General features: G+C 26.6%; 13 protein-coding genes across 13 annotated transcripts; 5 read left to right on the top strand and 8 right to left on the bottom strand. All coding sequences in view use genetic code 12, as the record gives it.

Annotated features, from left to right (window-relative positions):
• Positions 1–311: 311 nt before the first annotated feature.
• Positions 312–4,865, top strand: KGF55_005267 (uncharacterized protein; the record flags this gene model as incomplete). Its single annotated transcript, XM_051760262.1, has 1 exon — positions 312–4,865. The coding sequence occupies one exon, from the start codon at positions 312–314 to the stop codon at positions 4,863–4,865; it is 4,554 nt and encodes a 1,517-aa protein (XP_051612079.1).
• Positions 4,866–5,177: 312 nt separating this feature from the next.
• On the bottom strand, positions 5,178–6,362 carry KGF55_005266 (uncharacterized protein; the record flags this gene model as incomplete). Its single annotated transcript, XM_051760260.1, has 1 exon — positions 5,178–6,362. One exon carries the CDS (start codon positions 6,360–6,362, stop codon positions 5,178–5,180), a length of 1,185 nt encoding a protein of 394 aa, XP_051612078.1.
• A 905-nt stretch (positions 6,363–7,267) lies between these two features.
• Positions 7,268–7,612, bottom strand: KGF55_005265 (pyruvate transporter; the record flags this gene model as incomplete). The annotated part of the gene is made up of 1 exon (XM_051760259.1): positions 7,268–7,612. The coding sequence occupies one exon, from the start codon at positions 7,610–7,612 to the stop codon at positions 7,268–7,270; it is 345 nt and encodes a 114-aa protein (XP_051612077.1).
• Positions 7,613–10,760: 3,148 nt separating this feature from the next.
• On the bottom strand, positions 10,761–11,753 carry KGF55_005264 (uncharacterized protein; the record flags this gene model as incomplete). The annotated part of the gene is made up of 1 exon (XM_051760258.1): positions 10,761–11,753. The coding sequence occupies one exon, from the start codon at positions 11,751–11,753 to the stop codon at positions 10,761–10,763; it is 993 nt and encodes a 330-aa protein (XP_051612076.1).
• Positions 11,754–13,669: 1,916 nt separating this feature from the next.
• Positions 13,670–16,435, top strand: MSS4 (1-phosphatidylinositol-4-phosphate 5-kinase; the record flags this gene model as incomplete). Its single annotated transcript, XM_051760257.1, has 1 exon — positions 13,670–16,435. The coding sequence occupies one exon, from the start codon at positions 13,670–13,672 to the stop codon at positions 16,433–16,435; it is 2,766 nt and encodes a 921-aa protein (XP_051612075.1).
• A 489-nt stretch (positions 16,436–16,924) lies between these two features.
• On the top strand, positions 16,925–18,343 carry KGF55_005262 (uncharacterized protein; the record flags this gene model as incomplete). Its single annotated transcript, XM_051760256.1, has 1 exon — positions 16,925–18,343. The coding sequence occupies one exon, from the start codon at positions 16,925–16,927 to the stop codon at positions 18,341–18,343; it is 1,419 nt and encodes a 472-aa protein (XP_051612074.1).
• Positions 18,344–18,977: 634 nt separating this feature from the next.
• Positions 18,978–19,553, top strand: KGF55_005261 (D-aminoacyl-tRNA deacylase; the record flags this gene model as incomplete). Its single annotated transcript, XM_051760255.1, has 2 exons — positions 18,978–19,042; positions 19,127–19,553. 2 exons carry the CDS (start codon positions 18,978–18,980, stop codon positions 19,551–19,553), a joined length of 492 nt encoding a protein of 163 aa, XP_051612073.1.
• Positions 19,554–19,714: 161 nt separating this feature from the next.
• On the bottom strand, positions 19,715–21,163 carry KGF55_005260 (uncharacterized protein; the record flags this gene model as incomplete). Its single annotated transcript, XM_051760254.1, has 1 exon — positions 19,715–21,163. The coding sequence occupies one exon, from the start codon at positions 21,161–21,163 to the stop codon at positions 19,715–19,717; it is 1,449 nt and encodes a 482-aa protein (XP_051612072.1).
• A 1,734-nt stretch (positions 21,164–22,897) lies between these two features.
• Positions 22,898–23,706, bottom strand: KGF55_005259 (uncharacterized protein; the record flags this gene model as incomplete). Its single annotated transcript, XM_051760253.1, has 3 exons — positions 22,898–23,140; positions 23,246–23,359; positions 23,662–23,706. The coding sequence occupies 3 exons, from the start codon at positions 23,704–23,706 to the stop codon at positions 22,898–22,900; spliced, it is 402 nt and encodes a 133-aa protein (XP_051612071.1).
• A 358-nt stretch (positions 23,707–24,064) lies between these two features.
• Positions 24,065–25,128, bottom strand: KGF55_005258 (uncharacterized protein; the record flags this gene model as incomplete). Its single annotated transcript, XM_051760252.1, has 2 exons — positions 24,065–24,367; positions 25,126–25,128. 2 exons carry the CDS (start codon positions 25,126–25,128, stop codon positions 24,065–24,067), a joined length of 306 nt encoding a protein of 101 aa, XP_051612070.1.
• A 92-nt stretch (positions 25,129–25,220) lies between these two features.
• Positions 25,221–25,814, top strand: NUO2 (Nuo2p; the record flags this gene model as incomplete). Its single annotated transcript, XM_051760251.1, has 1 exon — positions 25,221–25,814. The coding sequence occupies one exon, from the start codon at positions 25,221–25,223 to the stop codon at positions 25,812–25,814; it is 594 nt and encodes a 197-aa protein (XP_051612069.1).
• Positions 25,815–25,894: 80 nt separating this feature from the next.
• KGF55_005256 (uncharacterized protein) lies at positions 25,895–26,461 on the bottom strand (the record flags this gene model as incomplete). The annotated part of the gene is made up of 1 exon (XM_051760249.1): positions 25,895–26,461. One exon carries the CDS (start codon positions 26,459–26,461, stop codon positions 25,895–25,897), a length of 567 nt encoding a protein of 188 aa, XP_051612068.1.
• Positions 26,462–26,761: 300 nt separating this feature from the next.
• KGF55_005255 (phosphatase regulator) lies at positions 26,762–27,223 on the bottom strand (the record flags this gene model as incomplete). The annotated part of the gene is made up of 1 exon (XM_051760248.1): positions 26,762–27,223. One exon carries the CDS (start codon positions 27,221–27,223, stop codon positions 26,762–26,764), a length of 462 nt encoding a protein of 153 aa, XP_051612067.1.
• Positions 27,224–27,301: the final 78 nt, after the last annotated feature.

Below are 27,301 nucleotides of genomic sequence, written 5' to 3'. Positions count from 1 at the left end.
TTTGAGACACTGTTTTATATATACATATTAGGACGTTAGGGAATTAGAGATTCAGATCTTACATTATTTGCATAGATTTACAGGGAAATGGACCCTTTTATTCAATTTTAGAAGTAAAAGAATCAAAGAAGTTACTGGATATAAGGACTCATTCTACTTATTCGAAATCATTGGAGATACAATAATTAGAATCAAAGAAATACTAACTTTACAATATTTAGATTATTTTTACACATTTCATTACTATTCTCAAGAACAATACGAATTGATTAATCAAATTTTAAATATAAAATTATTCATAAAACTCAATAATGTCTGATATTTTACCAATATCATGTATATCATGTAGAAGAAGAAAAATTAAATGTAATAAGAAAAAACCATGTGATCAATGTAATAAAAGACAAATTAATTGTGAATTTCCTGCAACTTTTAGAAATATTAAAATTACAGAAGATGATTTTAAAGATGTTGAAAAAGAAAATAAAAATAAGAATAACCAAGATCAAATAGAGCTTGAGAAACAACAACAACAACAAAATCAAAAGATTAATGATAATAGTTCATCACAATTATATCAAAATTCATCATATTCACAATCACAAAATCATCCACAATTACTACATCATCATCATCAACCTCAACTACATCAACATCAACATCAACAACATCAACATCAACCTCAACTACATCAGCAACATCAACAACATCAACCTCAACTACATCAACAACATCAACAGCATCAACATCAAATCCATAACCAGCAACAGTATCAACATCAACACCAGCATCAGCATCAACATCAACATCCACATCTACATCCAAGTCATGTACTAGAGCAGCAACAACAACAACTTCAACATAATCAACAACAAATACAACATCAACAAAATCAAATATTACATCAACAAATGAGAAATCAACAACAATTACAACAAAATATAATAGATCATCAACAAAATCAACAAAATCAATCATCTAATTTACCAATACATCCCTCTCCAAAACCATTAAATCAAAATATAAGAAATAATTCATCATCTGCTGAAGATAGTAGTAGTGCAGGAGGTAGTTCAAATTCTGTATTAACATCGTCTGATTCTGGAAAAAATTCAATAACAACTTTACCAACATCAGTTGATTTAAACAGTTTTAAAGGAGATAATGAAAAATTTGGAAATTCAATATCATCTGATTCTAAATTAGATACAAATTCAAATTCTATTGAAGGTGGTACATCTGATTCTTCAAGTACTGGAAATTCTGTTACTTCATTACCAATGTATTCTTTAGGTGAATTTCAAAATAATAATAATAATACCAATAATAGCAGGAGACAACAAATAGAACTGAATCAAACTCAACAACAACAACCTCAACAACAAAAACAATCACCTCAACATACTCAACAGTCACAACAACAAGGGAATGATGCTCAAAATTTTGTTACTATGAAAGAAAATTTTGATATAATGAGAGCTGCAAATTCTCAATTAATAGATGAAAATAGAGTTTTAACTCAAAGATTAGAAGAAGTTTTACAAAGAGTGACAGTATCTGATTCAACACCATCTTCATCATCTTCATTACCTACAAGTAGTAGTAGTACTAGTAATACCACAAATACAAATACATCATCAACTGCAAATCCACCAACAACTAAAAAACAAACTAATGCAGTCAATGGAAATGCTGGAACTGTTGGAAAAAGAGATAGAACATCAGATTCATCAAGTGAAGATTTACCATATAAAAAGGAAAAAGTTGGATTTTTTGGTCATACAAAATCAAGTTTTCCAAATGATTCAGCAAGTGCAAATCAAGGAATGTATTCAACTAATTTACCATCAAATGATAATACAAATCAACCAAAAGAATCATCAAGTACTTCATCTGGAGGTAGTAGTAGTAGTGATGAAGTAATACAACAAATTTCATCTGAACAGCAACCATTACCTCGTGAATTAAAAACTTCTCAACAACAAAGAAAATTACATAAATTAAAAAGATCTAAAAATTCTATAACTGGTCATGGTGGAAATGAATCAAATCAAAATGATTGGGAAAAAGATATTGATGCTTATCATTATCAAGAAACTTTAAAATCAAATAAATTAAATGAAAGAAGTTCAAAAAAGAAAAGATTACCAATTTTACCATCATATTTATTAAAATATGAAGATCCAGATATTAGTACTGATTCAGATACTTATCAAGATGTATTTAGATTAAATTTTGAAGTTATAATGAATTTAATTTATAAATTTTTTGAAAAAAGTCCATTTTATAGAACTTTTATATCAGCTTCACATGTTGTTGGATTTTTAAAAAATTATGAAATTATAAATGATAGAGATTGGGATAATGATGATGATTTATTATTAGTTTATATGATTTTAAGTTTATCAATACAAAGATTATCACCAAAAGATTTTGTTGAATTAAATTTATTACCTGCTGGTTCAATAAGTACTTGTACAAAATATAGAAAATATTTAACAAGAAATGTATTACATAAAAATTTTGAAAAATTAAGAAATGGTTTAATTAATGAATCATTAATGTCAATACAATCATATATTTTATGTACTGAATGGTATTTTTTAGAACAAAAATATGAAGAATGTTGGACAATGATGTTTCATACTTGTTCAATATCTTATTCAATTGGTTTACATATAATGGGTAATTATAGATTACAAGAAGCAAAATCTGGTAAACAATTTAATAATCTTATAAGTGCAACAGCTGAAGATTCTGATGTTAGTGATAAAAAGGAATCTTCAGGTTCTGATGAAGATGATAAAACTCAAGATGAAGAATTAGATTCAAGTAGATATAAATTATGGTTTGCTTTAAAATTTCATGTTTCTGTTATATGTTCAATTTTTGGTAGACCAAATCCAATTTCGGTACAAGTTGGAATGTATGGATCAAATAGTGGATTAGGATTTGATATACCAAATAAAAAAGCTCATATATTATTTAAAGTTGGTGTTTCAGAATCTTTAAGATTATCAAATTTAATGTTAATTGAAAATTTTATGATTGATTTTACATTACCTGATTTATTAAATTTATCACAAAAATTTGATAATGAAATTAAATTATTAGAATCAACATTACAAGAAGAAAATGATAAAAGTAGTAATAGTGGAAATGATAATGCTGGTGATTCAAATAATGATGATCAAATGTCTGCATCAATTAATGATATAGATTATTTAATGACTGATGATTTCACTGGTAAAGAATTAGAAATTTCAAAATTAGATTTATTATCAGATATTATTATATTATATATTAATAATGCAAAATTATATGAACCATTTATAAGTAAATTTGAAAGTGTTGATGGTTATAATAAAGTTGTTGAAGAACAAATTAGATCAATTTCAGAATTCTTAGTGTTGTTAAATACATTTGTTGAAAAATTTTTAAAACAATATATAAATGATAATTTAAGAGATGTTATTGGTGGTGGTAATAACAATACTAATAATACTGGAAGTGAAGATGATAAACAAAGTGATAGTAGTAATAGTTCTCATGCATATCAAGCATTAAATTTTGGACCAGTTAAATTTGGAAAATTATTTAAAACTTATTATCCTTATCTTAATTCATTTATTTGTCAAGGTATAATAGTTGTATTTACATTATTACATTATAAATCAAAAGATTTTGTTGCAAATGATAATAATTCAGTATTAAATAATCAATTTTTATCATTAGTTGAAACAAATTTAAAATCATTATTAAGTTTTGAACAAAGATTATCAACAAAATATATTACTACATCAAGAATGTGGTCATCAAATATGGTATATTTAATTAATAGAGTATTAAATTTAATTAAATTATTACATGAAAAACAAGAAGATGAATCAATTGCTGAAGAATTAAAAAATAGAAAATCTAAATCAAATGAATCAACTCCTGATAATTTACCAAATAATTTACCAATTACAACTTCAAGAGGAAATTTATCATATTTATTAAATACAAATCCATTTGGTGATCCATCACAATTTGAATATCTTAATGGTTTCCATTTAAATGATCCATTTTGGTTAACTGTACCTGACAATTTACCTTATTATTTAGGTTCTCCAAGTGAAGATATAAGACAACAAAATAGATCAATTGCAGGTTTTAAACAATATAATCCACAAGTAAGAAGTGATAGTATTAATCAATCATCATCATCAAATTCAAATAATAATGTAAATAATGGATCCGGTGGTGGTTCAACTATTTCAAGTACTAATTCTCAACAACAATCTGATATGTTTGGTTTACAAAATTATCTGAATTGGAATGAAGTTGGTAATATGCAAGGTATGAGACAAACTCCAATTAGTATTTCATCATCAAATAATACACCAACTGTTAGTAATAATTTAACTTCAAATTTTAATCCACGCAGAGGTGGTCCATTATCAGCTGGTTTACCTCCTCCAATTCCAACACCAACTTTACAACAACAACAAAATCAATCACAACAACAAACTCATCCTCCAGCTCCTCAATTTCAACAAGGAAATCAACAATCAACACAATCAAATCAACCATTACCATCATTACCACAATTACAACCTCAATTAACTACTACAAAACAACATCAACCACAACCACAACAACCATCACAATATATGCCAAGTTTTGTTGGAGGAGGATATATGTTTCCACAACAATTAAATTTCAATCAAAATAATTATTCAAATGATTATTTTAATCAAACTAGTAGACCTCCACCAATTCAACAACAACAATCACAACAATCTCAACAACAACAACAACTGCAACAACAAGCTCAACAACAACAACAACTGGTGAATCAACAGGATAAGATGACTGATTGAGAATATTTAATGACTTTTTTTTAATGAGATAGATATATTTTTATTATATAGATAGACTTTTAAAACGTTTAAATAAATATTTATGTTAATGACTTTTGAATAACAAATTTTAACTACAATCTCTACAATTTATAATACCATCAATTACTATTTAATTCAAAATGATTCGACTTTCAAAAACAAATTTCAACTACAATCGTTACAATCAAAAATACCATGAATGATTTCTTATAAAAATATACCTCAATATATATACAAACTGTTTATTGATTTCTATAAATTCTATTTCGAAATACAAAAAAGACCAAAACTTTAAAATTTTAAAGATTTTAAAATGTTTAATTTTAAATTTAATAAATCAATAGTTAAAGAATCTAATTTTTCAAAATCTTCATTAAGTATAAATTGAATTCTATTAAATTCTAAATTTAAAAATTTAGTACCATAATTTAAACTTTCAAGTATTAATTTATAAAATTCCAGTGATTTATTATTATCACTTATTTTATCTAATTTGGCATATATTTCATCAATTTTAGTTTCTCCATTTTTGATATATTCAGTAATTGAAGAACTAATATCTGATAAAACTCCAGCATCTTTTTTTAATGTACCATCAATTTCTCTGGATAATCCATAAAACAAATTAATAGAATTTACAATTCTATCAAATTTTCTAACATCTCCATTATAAATTATAGGTTTATTTATATCACCATTTTTAAAAAATAATAAACTTGGTAAATTTTTAAGACCGTAGGAACTAACAATTTTTTGACTTTCTTCATCATCAACTATTATCTCTGCGAATTTTAAATTTTCAAAATCTTTACCAAATGTTTCTATTGTTAATTGTTTATATAAATGTTCAAAATCTTGACATGCATTACAATATTCAGAACTGAATAAAACTACTATATTTGGATTAGTTTCAATTGTTTTTTTAAACAGATCAGCAGTTAATTCAATTATATGACTGTCTTCTTCATTATTTTCTTCTTCAGTTTGTAAAATTTGTTGCTTATGTGAAACATTATCATTATCATTACTCAGATTCTCAATGTCTAAATCTTCATTAACTTTATCACCTAACCTTATCCCACTTAAAAGTTGAATAAATTTACTAAAAGTTTCTAAATCTCTAATCCCTTGAAATTCAGTATGTTTTCCAGTATCATCAAAAAATAATAAAGTAGGATAACCAATTTCAACATATTTTTTACTTAATTTTTTACCATCTTTATCACCATTAATTTTTAAAATTTGAATTTGAGGATAATCTTGAAATAATATAGATAATTCATCTATAATTGGTGATAATTTTTTACAATGTCTACACCAATCTGCATAAAAATCAACAAATGTAAATTTTCCTGGTGTTTTAATTAATTGATTAAAATTTTGATCATTTGCTTGTATTATTTTTGATGATGAATATGCTGCTATTGTTAATGATATTAAATTTATTAAAAATATTAGTATTGAAGATAGTCTCATTGTTTCTTTATTTAAAATGCTGTGATTCCATGAAATTTATGTTCAAAACTTGGCAAATGATTGAGTCCAATCGATAGGTATTGAAAATATGAGTTAGCTATTTGAAGAGTATGGTGAAGTAAGTTTGGACTCTTAGCAATATGATTATCAAAACCAGGACGGACTTAAAACAAAATCGCAACGAAATAGGTTAAATGCGCATTCTATCAGATCTAAAGAACTTGCAAGCAAAATCGAGATTGACTCTATTTCTACCTTCAAAGAAGAATCATGAGTTGATTTTGAGGAAAGTTTAGCATAAGATTGTCTTGCTCTCTTAATTTGTTGAAATAGACAGTATTTTTGAAATCTTTTGAGCCTAATATACAAATATTTTGATCATATCAGAAAACAAGTTGCTGAGATGAACGACATCATTGAGTTGACTTAATCTCTTTTTCACTGGAATTAGGTCATTCAATTTGTCACACTAAAGATCAGATTGGAAAATGGATTGTTTTCCATTCAGTGCTACAAGGGTTGTTTAAGCTAAGATATTAATATTATGAACCGATTCTCTGCCTTTCATGATATCACTTGTTTATAACACTGTAACACAACCTAATTGCAACTAAAAGCAAAATTACTAAGACTACAACAGAAAAGACGACACCAAATAAAACTATTGATTCAGTTCATTTTCAGAATCGAGCTAATTAGAAAAAGTACGTCGAATATCGAAAACTATCGGTCGAACAAAAGACAAAAAACGGAACACATTTGAAAAACGTCTATTATTAAACACATCATCATTATAATCCCACTGTCCTACTTAACACTAAAGAATCAGATTTGAAAATTTGAACCCGAGAAGGTCAATCAACAACTTTAATCTCAACTCTTTGTAAAATAACAAAAAGTCTTAATTAAGCAGTAACGGCACTGGCTTCTTTCTTTTTATCCTCACTATAATGAAATTTAACCCATCTAAAACCTTGAGTTAATTGAGCAATTTCATTTACAAAATGACAACCAAATAATAAATAATTTTTTGGAGTTACAGCTACAGCATATTTCATAAATACTAATGAATATAAAATTAACGAACCGGTCATTGGACCTGAAATTAATTCTGGATTTTTCTTTAAATCCATTACTGCTGCTATTGGTATACCAAAATTAGATACTGGTCCCCAAAAATGAGTTGTACACATGTATTTCAAAGTCTTTTTTGAAAATATTGAATCAAAAATTTTTTTAGCACTTGACATTATGATTGTATATTAGTTGTAATTGGTTGTTGAAATAAATTATAAGTTATGATTTTATATAATAAAATAAATATATGAATTGTCTTAATAAATAGTTGAACCGGAGTTTTATCTGATTAGTGATATAGGAATAGATATGATTATCGAATACTTCTAAACTTTTTATTTAATTTTATATGAAGTGGTTTGAACGAAAATCTCAATAATAACAAGCACTCAGGATAAGTATGTCGTGATTAGATAAGTATGTGGTGATTGCTTTAAAAGTATCGTGATAAATGTAGTAGGTTATCAAACAATAGTAGCTATGGTTTGATTTATCCTTGATACTAAATATTTTTTTTTGTTGAAACTAAAACCCCAATAAAATTTTTCGGTCTAATAACTCCATTACAATAAGTACTTTGAAGGATTGGATCTCATTACTGTCAAGACTTTGATACTATACGTTGAAATTGAACCTGTAGATAAAAGATTGTCATCAACTGATGTTGCAAAGTTTTAACTGTCGAACCTTACATTAAGCTCATATACTATTGGCTTGTTGTATAAATTTTATAACCTTTTATAACCGACTCCATACTAATTTTTTAGCTAGTTAAGTAAAATACTTTCAAGAGCTCAATCTTTGACCCAAAAATTCGCTGAAGTGCATTTGATGTAGTATCACTGTATTCGCATTGTTTGAAAATGGCAGTTGTAGAATCTTATTGTTTCTCAGTCCAACAGCTGCATTATTCTACTTTATTGTAGTTAATAGAAAATAAGAATTATTGTATACTAACAAAATTAGTGACAATCCTTTTTAATTTACTTGTTGAAATTCATTTAAATTACGAGAATGATTCAAATTTTCGTCAAAAGCTGGATTGGGTGTATATCAGAGAACTTGTGAGAATTCATATTGCCAACAATTTTTAAATGATGGAGATGTTGTATATTGAACTTGAAAATTTAGTATCTACACCACTCAAATTCAATCCCCACATTCTTATTTTCGTATTCAAATTTCACAATCACAATAATAAGCAAATTTCTTAACTTTACAATTAGATTATTACATGCTGATACGGTTCACATGTTGATTTTTACATCTTGGTCAAAAAATATTTTTTGCATCAATTGTCAAATCCTAATTTGGTAAATTTCATGTTTGAAAAAACATATTTGTGGCAAAATGTGTCACAAAATCTGGCTTAATATTTTGATCCAAGTTTAATGGGTTTTGTTCGTTAATTTGATTAATTAATCAAGCTTAAAGAAACACTTCAAGAATTTCAGTTTGTGATGATCGTCTAAACCATCAACATTAGAACATAGATATTGATGAGTTTAGACGAAAGTTAATTTTTTTGGGGTACAATTGTCTAATCCAAATTGAGTAAAATTTCATGTTGTTAAATTGAATTTTGAAACAAATTAATTCAAAATTTTTTGGTACCAATTTATTCTCAAATAATTAAATCAAATTACATGTACAAAATTAAATAACTTAACAAAGGCTTCAAAGATTCATAATCGAACAAATTGATATAAATAAACCCAAATCCTTCAACTGTTTCAACTCAATTTTATTTTTCATCACTAACAAACAAACAAATACAATCTAATATAATTAAAAATGGCTGCTCAACAATCAAACAACAACAACAACACTGATTCAAAAGCTTCAAACAATGCTAAAAAACAAAATGCTGGTAAAGACAATTGGGCTGCTCCAGTTAATGGTGGTTTTATTGGTTCAAATTGTACTATTGTTTAATTTTAGAAAACAAAATCGTTTGAGACTTTATTAATGGACATTATATGAATGCTTTTGGGGTCAATTTTTTTTTTTTAAGATGCTTCTAGCTAATGCAATTGGTGACTTACTTTTTTTTTATTTTGTCTTTTAAGTATTTGTATACTTTCTTTAATATAAAACCTTTTATAATTAAATTGACTTCTTGCAGCCAACTTCTATGATCAGATTTATATCGAAAATAGATTTTGCTTACGAATTCATCAATTTTCCTCTATACTTTTTCAAACCTTGAAGTTATCACAATTGATTTCTTTTAAGGATGTTTTAAGACTTTATTTGTCAAAGTGAGCTGAACATATTTGAAATTATTTACGTTAAATTGAGATCATCAAAATTAAAAAAATGAAAATAGTGATGATAACAACCCCCTAACTGCTGCAAGTAACTCAACACATTTTATACTCGCTACCAATCAATACCATGAGATTTAACTATCCTTGATTTCGAATTTTATTAATTATAAATTACAAATCGTCAAGTATGAATTATATACAAGTACGTATCACACTTTATTAATGAACTTTCAAGGTAACTTCAAAAGATACGGAAAGAGGAAACACGTTGGAAGACAATACCGAGATTCAAACTGGTACTACAAATCTTACATCAACATATAATTTTGAAGATATTGATTATGAATGATTCTAAATCTCGACCAGTTTTGTACTTTGTTTTTAAACTCATTTAAAGGAGAGCTTGTTGGAGAAGTCTCACCTGACATGCAATAGATCCATTCTATTCGTAAAATGAGCTGAATTGTTGTAATTGACCATGAAATCACTATCGAAATTGTTAACAGACTCATTTGGTTTAGAAGTTTTACTCAAATTCATATTTCTTTATTAAATACAAATATGAATGAAATGAAGATACCGTATTTTAAGAATATAAATTTGAGAAATTTACCTTAGCTAGTTGATTCTGTCCATGATTTTGATTGTTCTTCTATGGATAATAACACAGTTCGGCTCATTTCATTGTTTTATGTCAAGTTACTTTTACAACACTAATTATTTCTTTGGTTTGTTCTTGCATGTCAGAAACTTTATAATCAATTATTTAAATATAAAATTATACATATATATAATTTATCAACGGTATTACCACCGATATGGAACAATAGATACTCGTCGTATTTGAATCATAATAACTGTATAACATAGTGATCATGTAAATCATCGTCATCATTGTTCGTTAATTTATACATAGATGCTACGAATATAAAACAGGCTCTTATTCTATGTATATTCATTCTCTATATAATAATACATCAAATTCTATAAAGCAAAAAGAAAAAAATGAAATCTATTATCTTATTATCCTACCCATTTTAAAAAAGATCAACTACCATTCAATAGGATCAAATTTTTGTAAAATTCTAACTTTATTTGGCCAAACTTTCCCCTTTTCCAAAATACATTGATCAATTATAGGTTTACAATTATTTGGTTTACATAAACCTAACCAAATATTTTGACCAGTTGATTTAATATATATTATAACATTTGCTGCAAATTTATGACCACCAATATGATTTATAAATGCAACTGATATTCCATTAGGTGTTTGATCACCATAATCTCTATAATATCCTATATCTCTTAAATATAAATCCATTTCTTTTTTCATTATTGGTGCTGTTATACCACATCTTTTATCTCTTGTTTTATGTGAACAAAAAAATATATAAGATAAATTTATATCTTCTTCAATTGTTGGTAATTTTGATTTTATATACTCAAATTTTAAGTCTTTACGATTATTTACAATATCTCCATTATCTTCACCCTTTTCTTTCTCTAGTTCTTTATTTTTTAAATTATGTTCGTTAAATATTGATAATAAAATATTAAATTTTTCATCCACTTCATCTAACTTAATGCCTCTCAACCATAGAAAATATGGCATTATTAAAACATCTCCCTTTTTTTGATTTATATAATCATCATCAATAATTAAATTATCATTACTTAATGAAGAACATGTAACTTTTATATTTCCAATACTTGTTTTACCAGATTCTTCCAGAGCCCAATTACTAATTTTATTTGATAATGTACCTTCAATACCTGTTGCATCATGAGGCCAATCTGATTTACCAGTTGATATTATTAAATGTAAACCAAAAGGTTTTGTTGAATTCCATAAAGGTTCAGTTTCTTCAAATTTTAAAGATTTTGGATATGATATTGTACAATCATCACAAATTTCTGAACAATCACTTATTTCAAATCCAGATTGTATTATTTGTTCATCTATTGATTTTTCTTTTAATTCTTTATTTGATTCTTTGTTATCTGATATATTTAGATTAAGTAGTTTATTTAATATTGCCATTTTTCAATAGATTGTTGTGTAGATGATGATTTGATTTTGCTCTTATTAGAAAAGAAGATAAGTGGAGTCTTTGAATGATTTGAATGATACGTAGTTGAAATTTAAGTTATACTGAATTAAGGAAAACTTCTATGAGTTAAAAAACTTCGTTAACTGAATTTATTATAATTTGATTAAAAATTTCGAGACGGAATTAACTAAACACCGTGTAATAGTAATGAGTATATCAACTTTAGTTTTAATTAAAGTGTTATCTATTTAATCTATTAATCATTACTATTATTATTACTAATTTTATTAATCATTTCTATAATTAGTAGAATATAGAATTGATAATTTAGTACAAAAACAAATCGGATGAGCTAACTTTATTTTTCTCGGAAATCGTATCGCATACGGGGCGAAATTTAAGAAAATCTTAATTAAAGTGAATGGATGGATGAATAGAATAGAGTAGAGCCATACTATAGTTTGGCTAAATTTTTAACAGTTATATTATCAAATGAGTTAAGGAGTTTCTTAAATCATTCAAATTGATTATTGAAACGCGTGAACTGTATAAAGCCGTTTTATACTGGCTGAAAATATGTTTATCTCTATTAATCTTGGTCTTAAACATTATAACTTGTTTTAAATGAAATGCTTATACCAAGTGCTTAATTTACGCTAGCTTGTCAAAAAAGAACAGTTTATTGGAGATTGAGATGGTGAGCTTAGGGGATCTCAAATACTCTGATTCAACTTTCATTAAATCCTTCTCATATCTCAATAAATGGGTACGTAAAGATGAACTCCAGTAGTTTTTCTTCAAACGATGAGAAAGAATATAGAATAAACCAGATGAATCTAAAAAGTGATATTCGATCAAACACAAAGGTATAAATAAATCAACAAACTAGTAATAATACGCGTATTTATTCTATAATAAGGGGCCCAAGCAATTATTTACAAAATTTTCAATTACTTTGTGTAGCATTAGGATGGATTTATAAATTAGAAACGAAAGAGATGGATTATGTGATATAGTTATTGACATGAATTATCCGATATGGAGTAAAGGTCCATAGTTTATAAATATATGAAGTAACTGTGAAGATAATATAACGTAATGATAAATATAAACCATGAAATGAAATAATAATACAGCCGTATAAAAAGTAATTTTAAAACTTTACTTTTTATATAATTTATAAGTTTACTTATTGTTTTAAACTTCGGATAAATGATACTTTATTCATATTATAATATATGTACGTCATTTTGTTTAATAAGTTTGTAATATTAAAATTATTGAATGATCGTTTTGATATTCCAAGAAAATAAAGATGAGTAATAATAATTTATATATACTTTCAAGGGTTGAATACTAAATGAAACATGTTTTGATTATCTAAATGTTGATGTTGTTGCTGTTGTAAATGAATTTATTTGACGTTGTAGTAGTAGCCAATACATTAGTCTTAAGTAAAGTAGTAGTATGTAGTGATAGTATATGCTACCATTTGTGTTTCTTATTTTACTCTATTAGTACTACTTAATTGGTAGCCACACCAATACATAGTAAAAAATGAAAATTTCAGATAACAAAAGTACAAAGAAAAAAGAATCAAGAATTATTATAGAAAATATAATAAACTAAGAGTTACAATACATACAAATAATAAACGAAAAAAAAAAGGCAACCAATTTTAATTTACATCAACATATCATTTACAGCCACTTAGCTTGTGTCTTTTTCTTCTCAAAACTACATCAGATACAGTTTTAATCTTATGGGATATTAAAAACTAACTGATTAAATCAAAAACTTCACAAAGTTAAGAATATCCACAAGTTAAGAAATAACAAATTAATTTACAGCCAACCATTCAACAACTTAAATAAACAATTGAATCCATCGGTTGGTTCATAAATAAATGATACAACTATCTAATAATCAACCATTAACTACTTCAACAACAAATATAATAAAAAATAATCATGATTTAAAACATATATCATCACCAAAATTAAGTGCTAAAACTTCAACTACGGAATTCCCTGATTCATCTCCATCATCAATATCTACTACTTCAATTTCAAGTAAAGAAGATCAACTTTTATTGAATGGTAAACAACAACAACCACCAGTACCATCATCTCCACAACAACATAACCAATCAAATCCAAATTCAAATTTCATAGAGGATGAAAAAATCAAACAGAATCGATCTTCAATAAAATCAACACAATCAATAAAAGACGGCAATATGATCAATAATTATCCTTATCAAAATTATGAACTAGGGAATAATCATAACAACACAGATGATTCAATTTCAATAATACAAAATAATTCAGCTCAATCAACTATAAATTATTCTCATTCAATAACAACAAATGAAACTTTAAAATTACCATTACCACAATTAACATCAAAAAATTTAAAACAACAAGATGAAAATAATTTAAATTTTAATTTAAATTCTTCTTCATTAACTTCTTCAAAATCAAATAATAATGATCATTATTCAATAAATGGTTCAACAAATAATTTAAATCTAAGGACTCATCAAACTCTTAGTCCTCATTTACCAATAAATAATGAATCAAATGATAACACCCATAATAACAACAATAATTCGCCATCAACTCCTACCTCTTTTAAAGGATCAAGATCAGAAGTATCTGATTTATCTCATGATACAATACCTTCATCAATAGAAAATTTAGATGATGATAATGATTTAGATTCAATCAATCAACCAACTATAATAAATTCAAGAATTATTGAAACTCCTTCTGGTGAACATTCTCAATTTCAATTTCAATTACATTTTAATAATTCAAATAATACCGGTAGTAATGGCAATATTAATTCTAAAGCTCCAAGAGTCTCATTAGATAGTAATATTGGGCCATTAGAAATTGATTCATATTTTAAAAATACTTTAACCAATAATAAGAATAAAACTGATAATGATGAAGCAACTATTAAAGAATCACCATTAGAAATGAACAAAACAAATCAAAATTCCCAACAAAGTAAGGAATCATTACAACCTATAGAATCATCACAATTAAAAACATCGATACTGAAAAATGAAATTCCAAAAAAAAGTCATATTGTAACAAATGCATCAAATAATCCATCATTAGAAAAACCAATTTCAAATCGTCGTCATACTTCACCATCTACCAATATTTTACTTAAAAGATCTTCAACAACTTCTGAAAACAACAACATTGACAAAAAATCAACTAAATTTTCAATTGATACATCAACAAATTTATCAAGAAAATCATTAAATATAGAAAGAAGACCAACTCAAAGTAAAACTTTCCCCATTTCATCAATAAGATCATCATCACACTATGATTTACCAAGAACATCAGGATCTGATTTTAAAAGAATGAGAGATTCAATAGTTCATAGAAAAAATCATACCACCAGCAAAAAACAAAATTTATTAGATGATGATAAAGTAATAGTTGGAAATAAAATAAGTGAAGGACATGAAAATTTTGTAATGGCATATAATATGTTAACAGGTATAAGAGTAGCAGTTAGTAGATGTTCAGGAGTAATGAGACGATTAAATGATGAAAATTTTAAAAATTATCAAAAATTAAGTTTTAATGTTGAAGGAAATGAATTAACTCCAAGTTCAAAATATGATTTTAAATTTAAAGATTATTGTCCTGAAGTATTTAGAGAATTAAGAGCATGTTTTGGTATTGATCCTGCTGATTATTTAATTTCTATAACTGGAAAATATATATTATCAGAATTAGGTTCACCAGGAAAATCAGGATCATTTTTTTATTATTCAAGAGATTATAGATTTATTATAAAAACTATACATCATTCTGAACATAAACAATTATTAAAAATGTTAAAACCTTATTATGAACATGTTAAACAAAATCCAAATACTTTGTTATCACAATTTTATGGATTACATAGAGTTAAAATGTCAATGTTTGGTAGAAAATCAAAAAAAGTTCATTTTGTTGTAATGAATAATTTATTCCCACCACATAAAGGAATTCATATAAAATATGATTTAAAAGGTTCAACATGGGGTAGATTTACCACTGTGAAACCCGAAGATTTGAAAAAACATGAATTATCACAATATACATTAAAAGATCAAAATTGGTTAATCAACAAGGAAAAAATTAAATTTGGACCTGAAAAAAGATCAATTTTTTTAAATCAATTAGAAAAAGATGTTTCTTTATTAAAAAAAGTAAATGTAATGGATTATTCTTTATTATTAGGTATTCATGATGTTAAAAAGGGTAAAAATGATCAAGATAATATAGGAAATAAATTATCAGTATTTGAACCAAAATCAACAAAAAAATCAGCAATAATAAATACAAATCCAAGAGATATAAATAGATTAGAAGATTTACCAAATGATGTATTTCCTGGTAGATCAAAATATATATTTTATGGACATGATGGTGGTATAAGAGCAACTAATATAGAAAATTTACCAATGGGAGAAATTTATTATTTAGGTATAATTGATTGTTTAACAAATTATAATTTTAAAAAATGGTTAGAAACTTTTTTTAGATCTTTTGCTCATCCAAAATCTCAAATTTCTGCTATACCTTCAAAAGATTATGGTGATAGATTTTATAATTTTATTAAAAATGGTATTACTAATGATAAACAAAAACAAAATTGATTATCATTATTTCAAAAAGTTCTTTTTTATAAATCTTAAATAACTATTCAATATATTATTACATGATTTTTTTCATATCCCTGTTTTGGTACTAATTCTTCTTTATTCAATAAATATATAAAATAAGCATTAGAAAAAACTAACTTTTAATAATATTTCATGTATTATATTTTTCATTGATTTATCACATTTAGGATTATATTTTTTAAAAATTTCTATATTACAATAAAAAGTTGCATACATTAATTCTTCTGCTTCGTAGTCATTTAAATTCAGATCATTTAAACTCATATCTCCTCTCTTCGTTGAGCCACTAAGTGTTCCTTATTGTATTCTTTTGATTTTCCAATTATTGACTCAATTTTCAACCAATTAGTTGCAAATATTTTAAAACACAAAAATGAAATCTTTATTATTTTTTCAACTTATTCATTTAAAGTTCAAACAACCAAACTAATTCCCCTGGTAAATTCTTCACAACTTCAAGAGATGATACGAAGTAGCAAGTTTCAGATCATAAATCAATTGACTAACCGATTGCTAAATTCATCATCAATCACTACTAAAAGGTATATTTCAATCAATCAATTTAGTAATAACACCGAAGATACTAAACAAGATTTAAATGAATTAAATCAAACAACAACAAATCTTGAAAATATTCAAAATGTAAATACTTTAGTTCCTTACAAGACAATAGAAACTGCAAAATTTAAAACTATAGAAATACCCCCAACTTTATTATCTATTGATTCACCACCTTCTGTACCTATATATTTAAAAAGAGGTTCATTAATTTCAATATTTGGTTTAAAAAATTATAATAATACCACTAATAATTCCATTTCAAATATAAGAAATACTATTGAATACCCCCACTTTTGGCAAAAATTATGGTTATTCAATGGATTAATTCAACCATTTCAAAAAATTATTTCAACTATTCCCTTTTCAATATTAGTAAGTACAAATACTAAAATCACAACACTTAATGAAAAAACATTTATAAATTTAATTATTGATGGTAAAACAGATTGGGCAATATTAAACCCCAATTCAATTCATGTATATACTGGAAATTCATTAATTATAACATTACATTCAATACCAAAATTTATATCAAAACAATTAAGTAAACAATTAAAATTAAAAAAAAGAATTGAAACTGGTTTAAAATCTTTTAAAACAAAAGGTTATTCCCTTGTAAGTGGTAGAGGACAAATTGCTCTCACAGGTAATGGAGAAATTTATCAAATAAATTTAAAACAAGATGAAGAAATTATTTTAAATAAAAATTTCTTGTTGGGTATTACAGTAAATGGACCATTTGATTTAGAAAATTGTATTTTAATTGATAATTCATTATCTAATTCAATTTCAACTAACAATCCAATAATCAAGTCACCAGCAAAAGATATAGATACTAATGTTGTCGTAGTAGAAGACATAGATTCTAAGAAACCTATTCCTAAAAATCAACCAGTATTAGTTCAACCATCAGCATGGGATCAAATTAAAATATCATTTGCAAAAACAAAAGCAATATTACACAATATCCTGAATCATATACATCATTATTATAATATCCTTAAATTAAAGTGGAACAATTTTTATTTAGGAAACTCTCAGTTTATAAAAATTATTGGACCAAGAAATATTTTAATTCAATCATCACCTGGTATTAATTCATCGTTGAGACAACTGATTTTTTCTAATTCAAGCACAACGAAAAAGATAAAAACTTATGAACAAATTATTTCAGAACCAATTACATCTAAATCAAACCTATCATCAAAAGATTATTTAAGTTATGTTACAATTGATTCAAAAGATAATAATGTTAAATTTGAAAATACTCCAAATTTTAAAGATTCCATTGAAGAAATTGAAAAATCATCAAAAAAGTAAGTCGAGACTTCAATAGACCAAAAACATATAATATAGAAAATATCAAATACTTTAAATATTGAATAGATTAAATACAAAAAGTACGTTTTGATTTATTTCACTTGTTTTATCTTCCCTGACTCTGCGAATGATTAAACTTGTAATGAACTACATAACTCTTGGAAAACGAAACTGAATGATTTGTTGCAAATAAGTTATGATATTGAAGTAGTTCTTAAGCTGGGTTGTAGGTCTAAGTTTTTGCATACAAACCTTTTATTATTTCTCTTCAGAACAAGTAGTTTATTGGCTTTGTCTGTCTATTTTGACCGCTACTACGTTTAAAAGGACTCTAACTGGTCCACCGAGGTGTTTGTCACAATGTATACTTATTAGTCTCGTAAGTAATAAATTCATCATCCTAATAGCATTTGGTGAAGTTTCATTTACTCTAACTATGCACGTATTAGTTAGTCTCTTATATTTGCAACTTCATACCAATATGCAGGATTAATACTGTAAAATAGTTTCAGGATTATCATGGAACAAAAGTTGACGCGCAATTTCTGTCTCAATATTTGAAAGAATATATAAAGTTTAGTCTACTAATACAATCTCCTCAATCAAAAAAACCAGTACCAATTGTATTGCTCAAATGAGAGTTGTTTTACAAAAAGTTAAAAATGCATCAGTCACAGTTGATAATAAAATAATCTCATCGTATGTTTGATTTCATCTTTTCACTTTATTGAAAAAACATTCATCAACTAACATTAATGCTAACTAAAACTAATGTTTCAATAGTATCGGAAATGGATTAATGTTATTAGTAGGTATATCAACTACAGATACAATAGAAGATGTAACAAAATTAAGTAAAAAAATCCTATCCATTAGAGTATTTGAAGATATAACAAAAGAATCAAATACAAATACAGAGTGGGTAGGTAAACCATGGAGTAAAAATATAAAAGATGTAAATGGAGAAATACTTTCAGTTTCACAATTTACATTATATGGAACTTTAAAAAAGGGTAATAAACCTGATTTTCATAAAGCTGCAAAGGGAGATATAGCAATTGAATTATATAATTTATTTTTAAATCAATTAAAAGAAGGTTTAGGAGAAGAGAAAGTTAAAGATGGTGAATTTGGAGCTATGATGGAAGTAAATTTACAGAATACAGGTCCTGTTACTTTAGTTTGGGATACTCAAGATACTACGTTGTAGAATGAATTTTTTTATTTGGTGCTCGAGCTTACCAGAATCTTATAGTTATAATGTTATAGATGTGATAGACGATGTTTCTCAATTTCATTAACTAAGCTAGTTCCTTAAAACTTCTGAATTAATACTATTATACATTCATTAATCTATTCAAATTCTATAATCTAAAGAGCATTACTAACACAACTAAACGGTTTTCCGTATAAACTATCTTGATAAGACCAAATAATACTTTGAATAGTAGCATATAATCCTGGTCCTAAAATATAAACACCTAAACCAAATATTATGATATTTAATACGAATTCAAATTTTGATACCACGGAAGATCTATTAAATAATTCCCAAAATCCAATTTTAATACCTTCTTTTTTATAATAATATAATCTTCTTAATTTGAAATATGCTAATGCCCAAAATATAAAACCAAAAAAGCAATCAAATAATGAACTCATTAATGATAAAAGATCTGAGAAAAATGGAATAACTTCTGCTAAAACGAAAGCAATAGCCCAAAGTACTAAATTTAATAAAGTCCAGACTCCCCAACCAACTGCTGTATGTTCATTTCTATGTTTACTTGATTTATTAAAAATTTGATGGAAAAGAAATTGTGATGATACATTACTGTATAATGATCCCAAGAATAAAATAGTTGGTAATGCAAAACTAAATGCGATTTTCTTAAAATTACCAGTTAATGAACCAAATGCTGGAGCTGTAATATATGCATTTCCAACATAAACATAAACAATTGATCCAGCTAACGCAAAAGTAATTAATTCACAAATTGTAACAACTATTAAAGCTTTTCTAAATTCTCTTGGTTTTTTCATTTGTGAAATAAAAGAAGGATAAGTAATTTGTCCAACAAATGTATAAACAATATTTAAAACAGCTGACATAATATCAACATATTTTGCATCTGATGCTGGCCATGCAGTCCAATGAACTGGAGTTGATGGATCATATTTAAAAGGATGTGATTGAATACCTGCAAAAACCATTGCTAATATAACAGCAATAAACATTGTTATAGCTGAAAAATAACCAACACCAGACATATGACTAAAAGTTCTTGGTAAAGATAATAAAAAACATATTATAGCAGTTATAACTCCAAATACAACTGAACAAATAGTTGTATTATCACTAATAGTATTCCAATATTTTGCACCAACTAAAACATGTAAAGCTTGAATTAAAGTATTATTTAATAAAAATGCTGCAGCAGTAGCATACCAAACCCATTTTGAACCAAATATTAAATGTTGACCAATATCACAAACATTTGTAAGATGAGGATAAGCTGCACAATAATCACATATTATTAAACCAGTATAAAGACATAATAATGATACAATAACTGTTACAATTAAACCTAATCCTAACCCTAAAACTGAATAAGACCAAGGAAATGACATAATTGCTAAACAAATATATTCACTAAATAATAAACCTGCAGTTTTTTGCCATGAACAATTTCTATAATTAATATTATTTTGAGAATCTTCATCTAATTCCTTTTGTAAAAATGAATCTGGATCAAATGATGAAACATCAGATTGTTCTGATAACTCTAGTTTTGAGTCTTTTATTGATGATGATGACATTGTATGAGTTATGAAGCTGATGATCTATTGATGATGAAGAGTTTTTCAAAACTTAATTCAATTAAAATTACATCGTGGAGAAGATCTTATCTTGTATTTATGTGAAAAGGTTCATTGTGAATATTTTTGATACTTTATCTAATTAAGGCCCTATTTTAAGATGCATTTATCTTAAACCACTATGCATTAATAATTCTATTGTTCAAAACTAATGAAAATTCGTTAAAAAAGAAATAATTTTAATTCACCTTCATTATTTGTACGTCACTTTCCAGTATAATCGTAATTAGTTACAAAATTGATTATGGTTTTTGGTTAGTACTAATTAAATTAGCTAAAACTATGGCTAATATTATTAATATTACGTGATAGCAATGTCATTTTAATAAAAACTTATATCGCCTTAGCCTGAAGTTTTTCACTATTTTTTCGTCCATCTCATATTTTGAAACAATTTTTCCATTAGTTTCATGTAGACTTCCATTTGTGGATTCATTTACGGATTCTACCGTTTAATCTCTTCATCTCTTTACTGAATGTTAGAAACATCAGTCACAAGATGCTAACACAAAAAAAGGCGGACAACGTTTTTTGTAATAGAATTTGTTATACTATGGAATCCTCGTAAATGTATACCTTTGTAAATTTCAAATCCACAGTTGTACAGGCATTCTCCACTCATTGGTCTGATATCATGTATTATCTACCTATTAGATTTTTATTACACTTACAAGTCCATCTTCTTAAGTTTGTGTAAAATCTATCGCAGATTCAAATTTTCGGATATACCTCTCGTAAATGAAACCTCATTAACGAAATCTCAAACTAAATTGGATTTTTAAATTTATCCGTCTCAAACTTCCACTATACCATAGCGAACCTTTTCTGTAAAGAGATTCAGGGTATATTATTGAATTCTGAACTCTCCCAATTCCAACAAACAATGCCGCGAAACAAATTAACTTGTTTGTTTACTTCCTTTCATTGCATGAAATTGTTTTACATGTATTTGATTCAGAATTTATATTATCATTTCCAAAAAGTATCATTGATGATGAGAAGTTAACATTGACGATAAATCATAATCGCAAAATGGTTCAACCAAGCCCGTATATAAATATATAGTTTGTTCTTCTAATCTATGTAGATAATGAATAGTACAATAACAAAGATGTAATTCATAGGAGTATGACAAGTATGATACTTAACTGAAAAATATTTGATCTAGATGAATAGATTAAGATATAGCATATACAGAATAGAAATGGGAGTCCTGAATTTGAAGATAAATTTATGTTCAGTGGTTTAAATTATAACATCAAATTATTAGTCAAAGTGTTATAAAAAACTTCATTCAAATTGTGTGCAAACAAATATAGACAAAAATAAATACTTTTTAAAGAAATTCATAATTTATGTTTCAAAGTTAGAACTAACAAAAAATCATCATTGTACACCAAACTCAAACAAATAAAAATTGTTATTGAAAAGTCGTTTTGAATCGTGGAGTTTGTTGTGTTATCTTGTAGGAAACTTTTATTTTCATCTATACTGCAGCATTTGGAGAATTCATTATCATTGCTGGCATGAAGTTTGTTAATGAAATTTGAAATGGTAAATTTTGATCTTTGTCATTTTGATTTTCAATCAGTCTTTCTTTAAATTGGTCTAACTGATTTTGATTCATAGGTGAGGTTGACAGATTAAACTCGAGATTACTTTTTTTGAAGAAATTTAACTCGGTAGATCTACGTACGAATTCAATTGCTCATTATAAGCAGCATTATCATTTTTGATGTAGTCTGATAACCCAGTTGCGTAACCAGCTGTATTCAAAAAACGTTCATGCCAACAAGAAAATTGATATTCTGATGTTAATTTATATTCATCAGGTGTGTTAAATGCATCTGGATTAATGTTACCAGAGTTACTGTTCATACCCAGAGACTGGTTTGACTTATCTTGTTGGCTCATAATCTAGAGCTACTAAACGTGCTTTGTATCTTCCATCACTTTTTAAAGCATATACCCATTTAGTACCAATAGCCTTTTTATGAGATGGTAATGTTGTTAATAATGAACAATTAGATTCGTACGTTCAGCTTCATCTTGTTTCAAACCAAATATAAACTTTTTAAGATGATCTGGTTGGTTGTCCAATTTTCGCCACGACTTCCAAACAACTGTTCTGGAATCCTAAGGCTAGACTATTACCCACTCAAAACATCAGATTATAAAATAGATGTCAGTCACATACCAAATGGAAAATGTTTGAAATTATGAAAATTATTACAAAAGCCTAAAATATTATTCATGTACCGTAGTAGATAATAGTTTTCAATTTGTTCATTTGCTTAAATTTGTTGTCCAATGATGAATGTTTGTCATGCCCAATTTTTTATCCTAGATAATGAACTTCTGATAAAAGTTTCTGATTTTTTTTTGACTATGTTAGTTTGCAGACCATTTAAATGAAGCATTTGAAGTACTTTACATACCTTACCTAATAATTTGATACCTTCAATTAGTTTGATAGTGAGCATCAATATCTTTTCTATATAGTAAAAAATTAAAGTCCAATGAGAATTTATTGTGTCAACCTTAACCAATACTCCGTTCAACATTGAAGCCGAAACATTACACACTGACAACGAGTTAGAGGATACAAACAGTTTCTTGGATTTTTGTTAACTTCCGTATTACCTTCATCGTGTTTTAAAATTTCATCTTCAAAAATGAACCTTATAGTGCCCGTCCATTTAGATCTCGAATACGACTTACTTCCTTGTTATCATCTTCGTCATCTTCATTTGTTTGATAATTTAAGACTTCTGACTCTTTTTCCACATCACATTCTGATTTATCTTCAACATTTTCAACAATTTCTTCATTTTCAGATTCTCATTTAGCATATTCAGTATTGCCTTCACCTTCAGGTTCAATATGTTCTCTTTCCTCACTTTCTGATCTCAAATCTGATTTTACTTCAGCACTTTTTTCTTTGATGTCTGGATTTAAACAGGTCTGACCAAATCCTGCACTAGAATCCCAATTTTTTATTAAGAGTATTGAACAAACTTGAATATTGATTAGTTGAGATTCAAAGATAGTGATGTCTTGAATCTTGTATACTGATGCCGATTTTATTGGTAAACAATTGTTGCCGATTTTATTGGTAAACAATTGTTGTTGATGTAACAGTATCTTGATTTATCTCCATAATTCAATGAAACAATGGTTGAGTTTTCTCTTGGTTGTCAAGTTATGAAAATCAACAAAATTAAAAAAAAAAGAAACTCTTTGTAAACTCCGATCCGTTGCCCATGTGCAATATTTTGACTTTTATTGAGTTGAGTATTAATTAAGGTTAACACATTCTTTGAATTCTTGATGAATTTCCTCCTTTGTTTTGTTTCTTCAAAGTATTAACGTAAGCTCATTTACTAATAATGGTGAATATCCAAAAAAAAAAAAGATTATAGTGGTCAATCCCTCTGAATTTAGAGGTGGCAGTAGCTGGTTGGAATTCTTCATTCATTTGTAGATTTGAATTATGAAAATGCAATTATGGATATGAAAATGCAATTATGGATATGAAAATGAATTATGACATGACATGAAGTAATTATTGTAATAGTTGAATGAAAATGATATGACTGTCCATTGTGGATCAGTTATAGCTAAATTCTAATGTATGATAAAACAGTCAGAATACATAATATATTCGGTGCTTCAAGGAAACAAAATCATAAAATTGTGTTTCAAATTGTATTTAAATGTCGTGCGAAAACAAGTTTGAAAAATATGGTAGCCCTTATATTTTTTATTACTACTAACTTTTTTTTTATTGGTTTATATTTTTAATAGTGAAGATGAAAAATCAAGTATCATTAACGGTACATAAGTCTAATCTAGATAAACAAATCATCTAATTCAAAGTTCCACACTCAAGATACACCTACCATTATACCTTCAAACAACGTTACGAACCAATCTTTTACTTTATCTTTAATCAAAACACAAATAAATTTCAAACTATAACTAGAACAATCATAAAATGTCTGGAGGACCAGTTCCAGTTTGGAAAAAATATACAACAAGACCACAAGGTATATGGGAAAAATTAAGACAACTATTAGTATTAGTTCCAAACAGATCATCTGGTAATCCTTTAGTATCATTATTTAGACAAATTCCACCAGGAGAAAGAATTAAAGAAGCAAAAAATTATAAAGATCCAATAACAATACCAGCAGGAGATATAAAGGGCAATCCATATTATAAAAGAGATTATAGAAGAAATTATCCTCAATTACATGGATTTAATCAAACTAAAATTTCAGGTTTATTAAATTTAGGATCAGAACAAAAACCAAGAATTTCAATAGGTAAAAAGGGAGAAGAAGAATTAGTAGTATATAAACAACCAAATCAAGAAATAAGTTTATCTACAACTTTAACTAATTTACCTGAAAACATAATAAAAGGTGAAATTTTAGGTAATGAAGGTGAACCAATAATAGCTCCAAGTCTTAATAAATTTAAATGGGAAATATTATCTGAAAATGTTTCTGGAATGTATACAGATAAATATCCATGTCGTATGTTTACTGATAAAAAAGTTGCATCATCAGCTGGTGCATCTGTATAAATTTATTTATAGACGAGAGAGACATTAATACAAGTAAATGCATGATTTTTAATTAAATTGATATTCATCACATATTCCATTTACAATATGGTAGATCTTAATGAAAACTCTTGTAAAACAGACGGCAATCCGTACAAATTAAACCAAATCTTGAGATAATTTAAGGTGAACTCATCATGACTATCTATTTTCAAATCTCTCCCATTACCTTCGTAATATGTCATTAAATGCTCTTTCATCGTATTTGAAGTTTCACATGGATGTATTTGAAACCAAGGATTTTGTAATATATGATGATCTGTTAATAGAATATCAACATCTTCCTCAAGGCAAATGTATTTTTTCAAATCTTCTAAATCAAATATTAATTTCGTGTTGATATAAATTCGAAAATTGAAAATAGGTACAATGTAGAATCTATCAAATGATACAGTGAATTCAATGCCAACTGAATTTCCATTTTTGATTGTCGTTAGATAGACAAATACCACTAATTGATTGCATACTTCTTTTATTCTTAAGTTACTTATTTTGAAATCGAGACTCCTGTCCTTACAATGTAGGTCCTGGGTGATTGTCTCCTTTAACTTCCCAATGCAGCGGTCAAACTCTTCAATTGTAATCAAAAAATCCTCATTATTTGTCATATTAAACGAATTGACTCATCTTGACCCCTGATAGATATTTAAAGGTCAGTAAAACTTAATAAAAAGTAGGATATTTTAATCAATTCTTTTCGCATATAGGTCCGAATTAATTTTGAGCACAATAAGTAAATTTTGGAAAGCATTGGATTTGCAAGCTGTGCTCTAGAGGTATAAAAATATCACTACATTCATCAATTATGCAAGAACTATAACATGATACTATACAAAACTAAAAAAAAAAGTCAAAAAAATAGCTACTATTAACCTAAATTCGAGACTCCTCAAACCACCTCTTGAAAATTACTCCTTTGTTTCATCAACTATTTTATCATTATCTTTCTTTAATAAAATATTTTCTCCCGTTATTTTATTAGGAGTACTTTCATTTAATAACCCACTTTTACCATTTGCAAAAATTTGAGCATTTGTTGCACTTATACTATTTCTAACAGACATTTCTTTCATTCTTTCAGCATTTGGATGTCTCATTGGAATTTGACCTGATATTCCATTATTCCCACCTAAATTTGATGAGTATCCACCTTTACCTCCTTTTTGTTGTTTTTGCATTGCATAATCTCCACTATCAAAATATTTTTTATCATGAAATTTTGAACTAAGGATTTGTGATGTTGTTGGTAATTTCCCATACATTTTATATATTTTTAATTCTTGTGGTGATAATTTTGATAAATCTATATGTTGAGTATTTTTAGGTTCTGATAATGGATCTTCATCTTGATAATCTTTATTAGTTGACATTAGAAAAGTGTTATGTTTGCGATACTTAACAGGAACTTGTATATGTATGATATAGAATTGAAAATTATGTTAAGTCAA

This window comes from Candida pseudojiufengensis (genome assembly GCF_024610245.1).
Source record: "Candida pseudojiufengensis strain CBS 10847 chromosome Unknown scaffold26, whole genome shotgun sequence".
In the NCBI taxonomy this organism is placed as follows: Eukaryota; Fungi; Ascomycota; class Pichiomycetes; order Serinales; family Debaryomycetaceae; genus Lodderomyces; species Lodderomyces pseudojiufengensis.
Note: the sequence above shows the minus strand (reverse complement) of the source record. Positions and strands in the feature narration are given on the sequence as shown.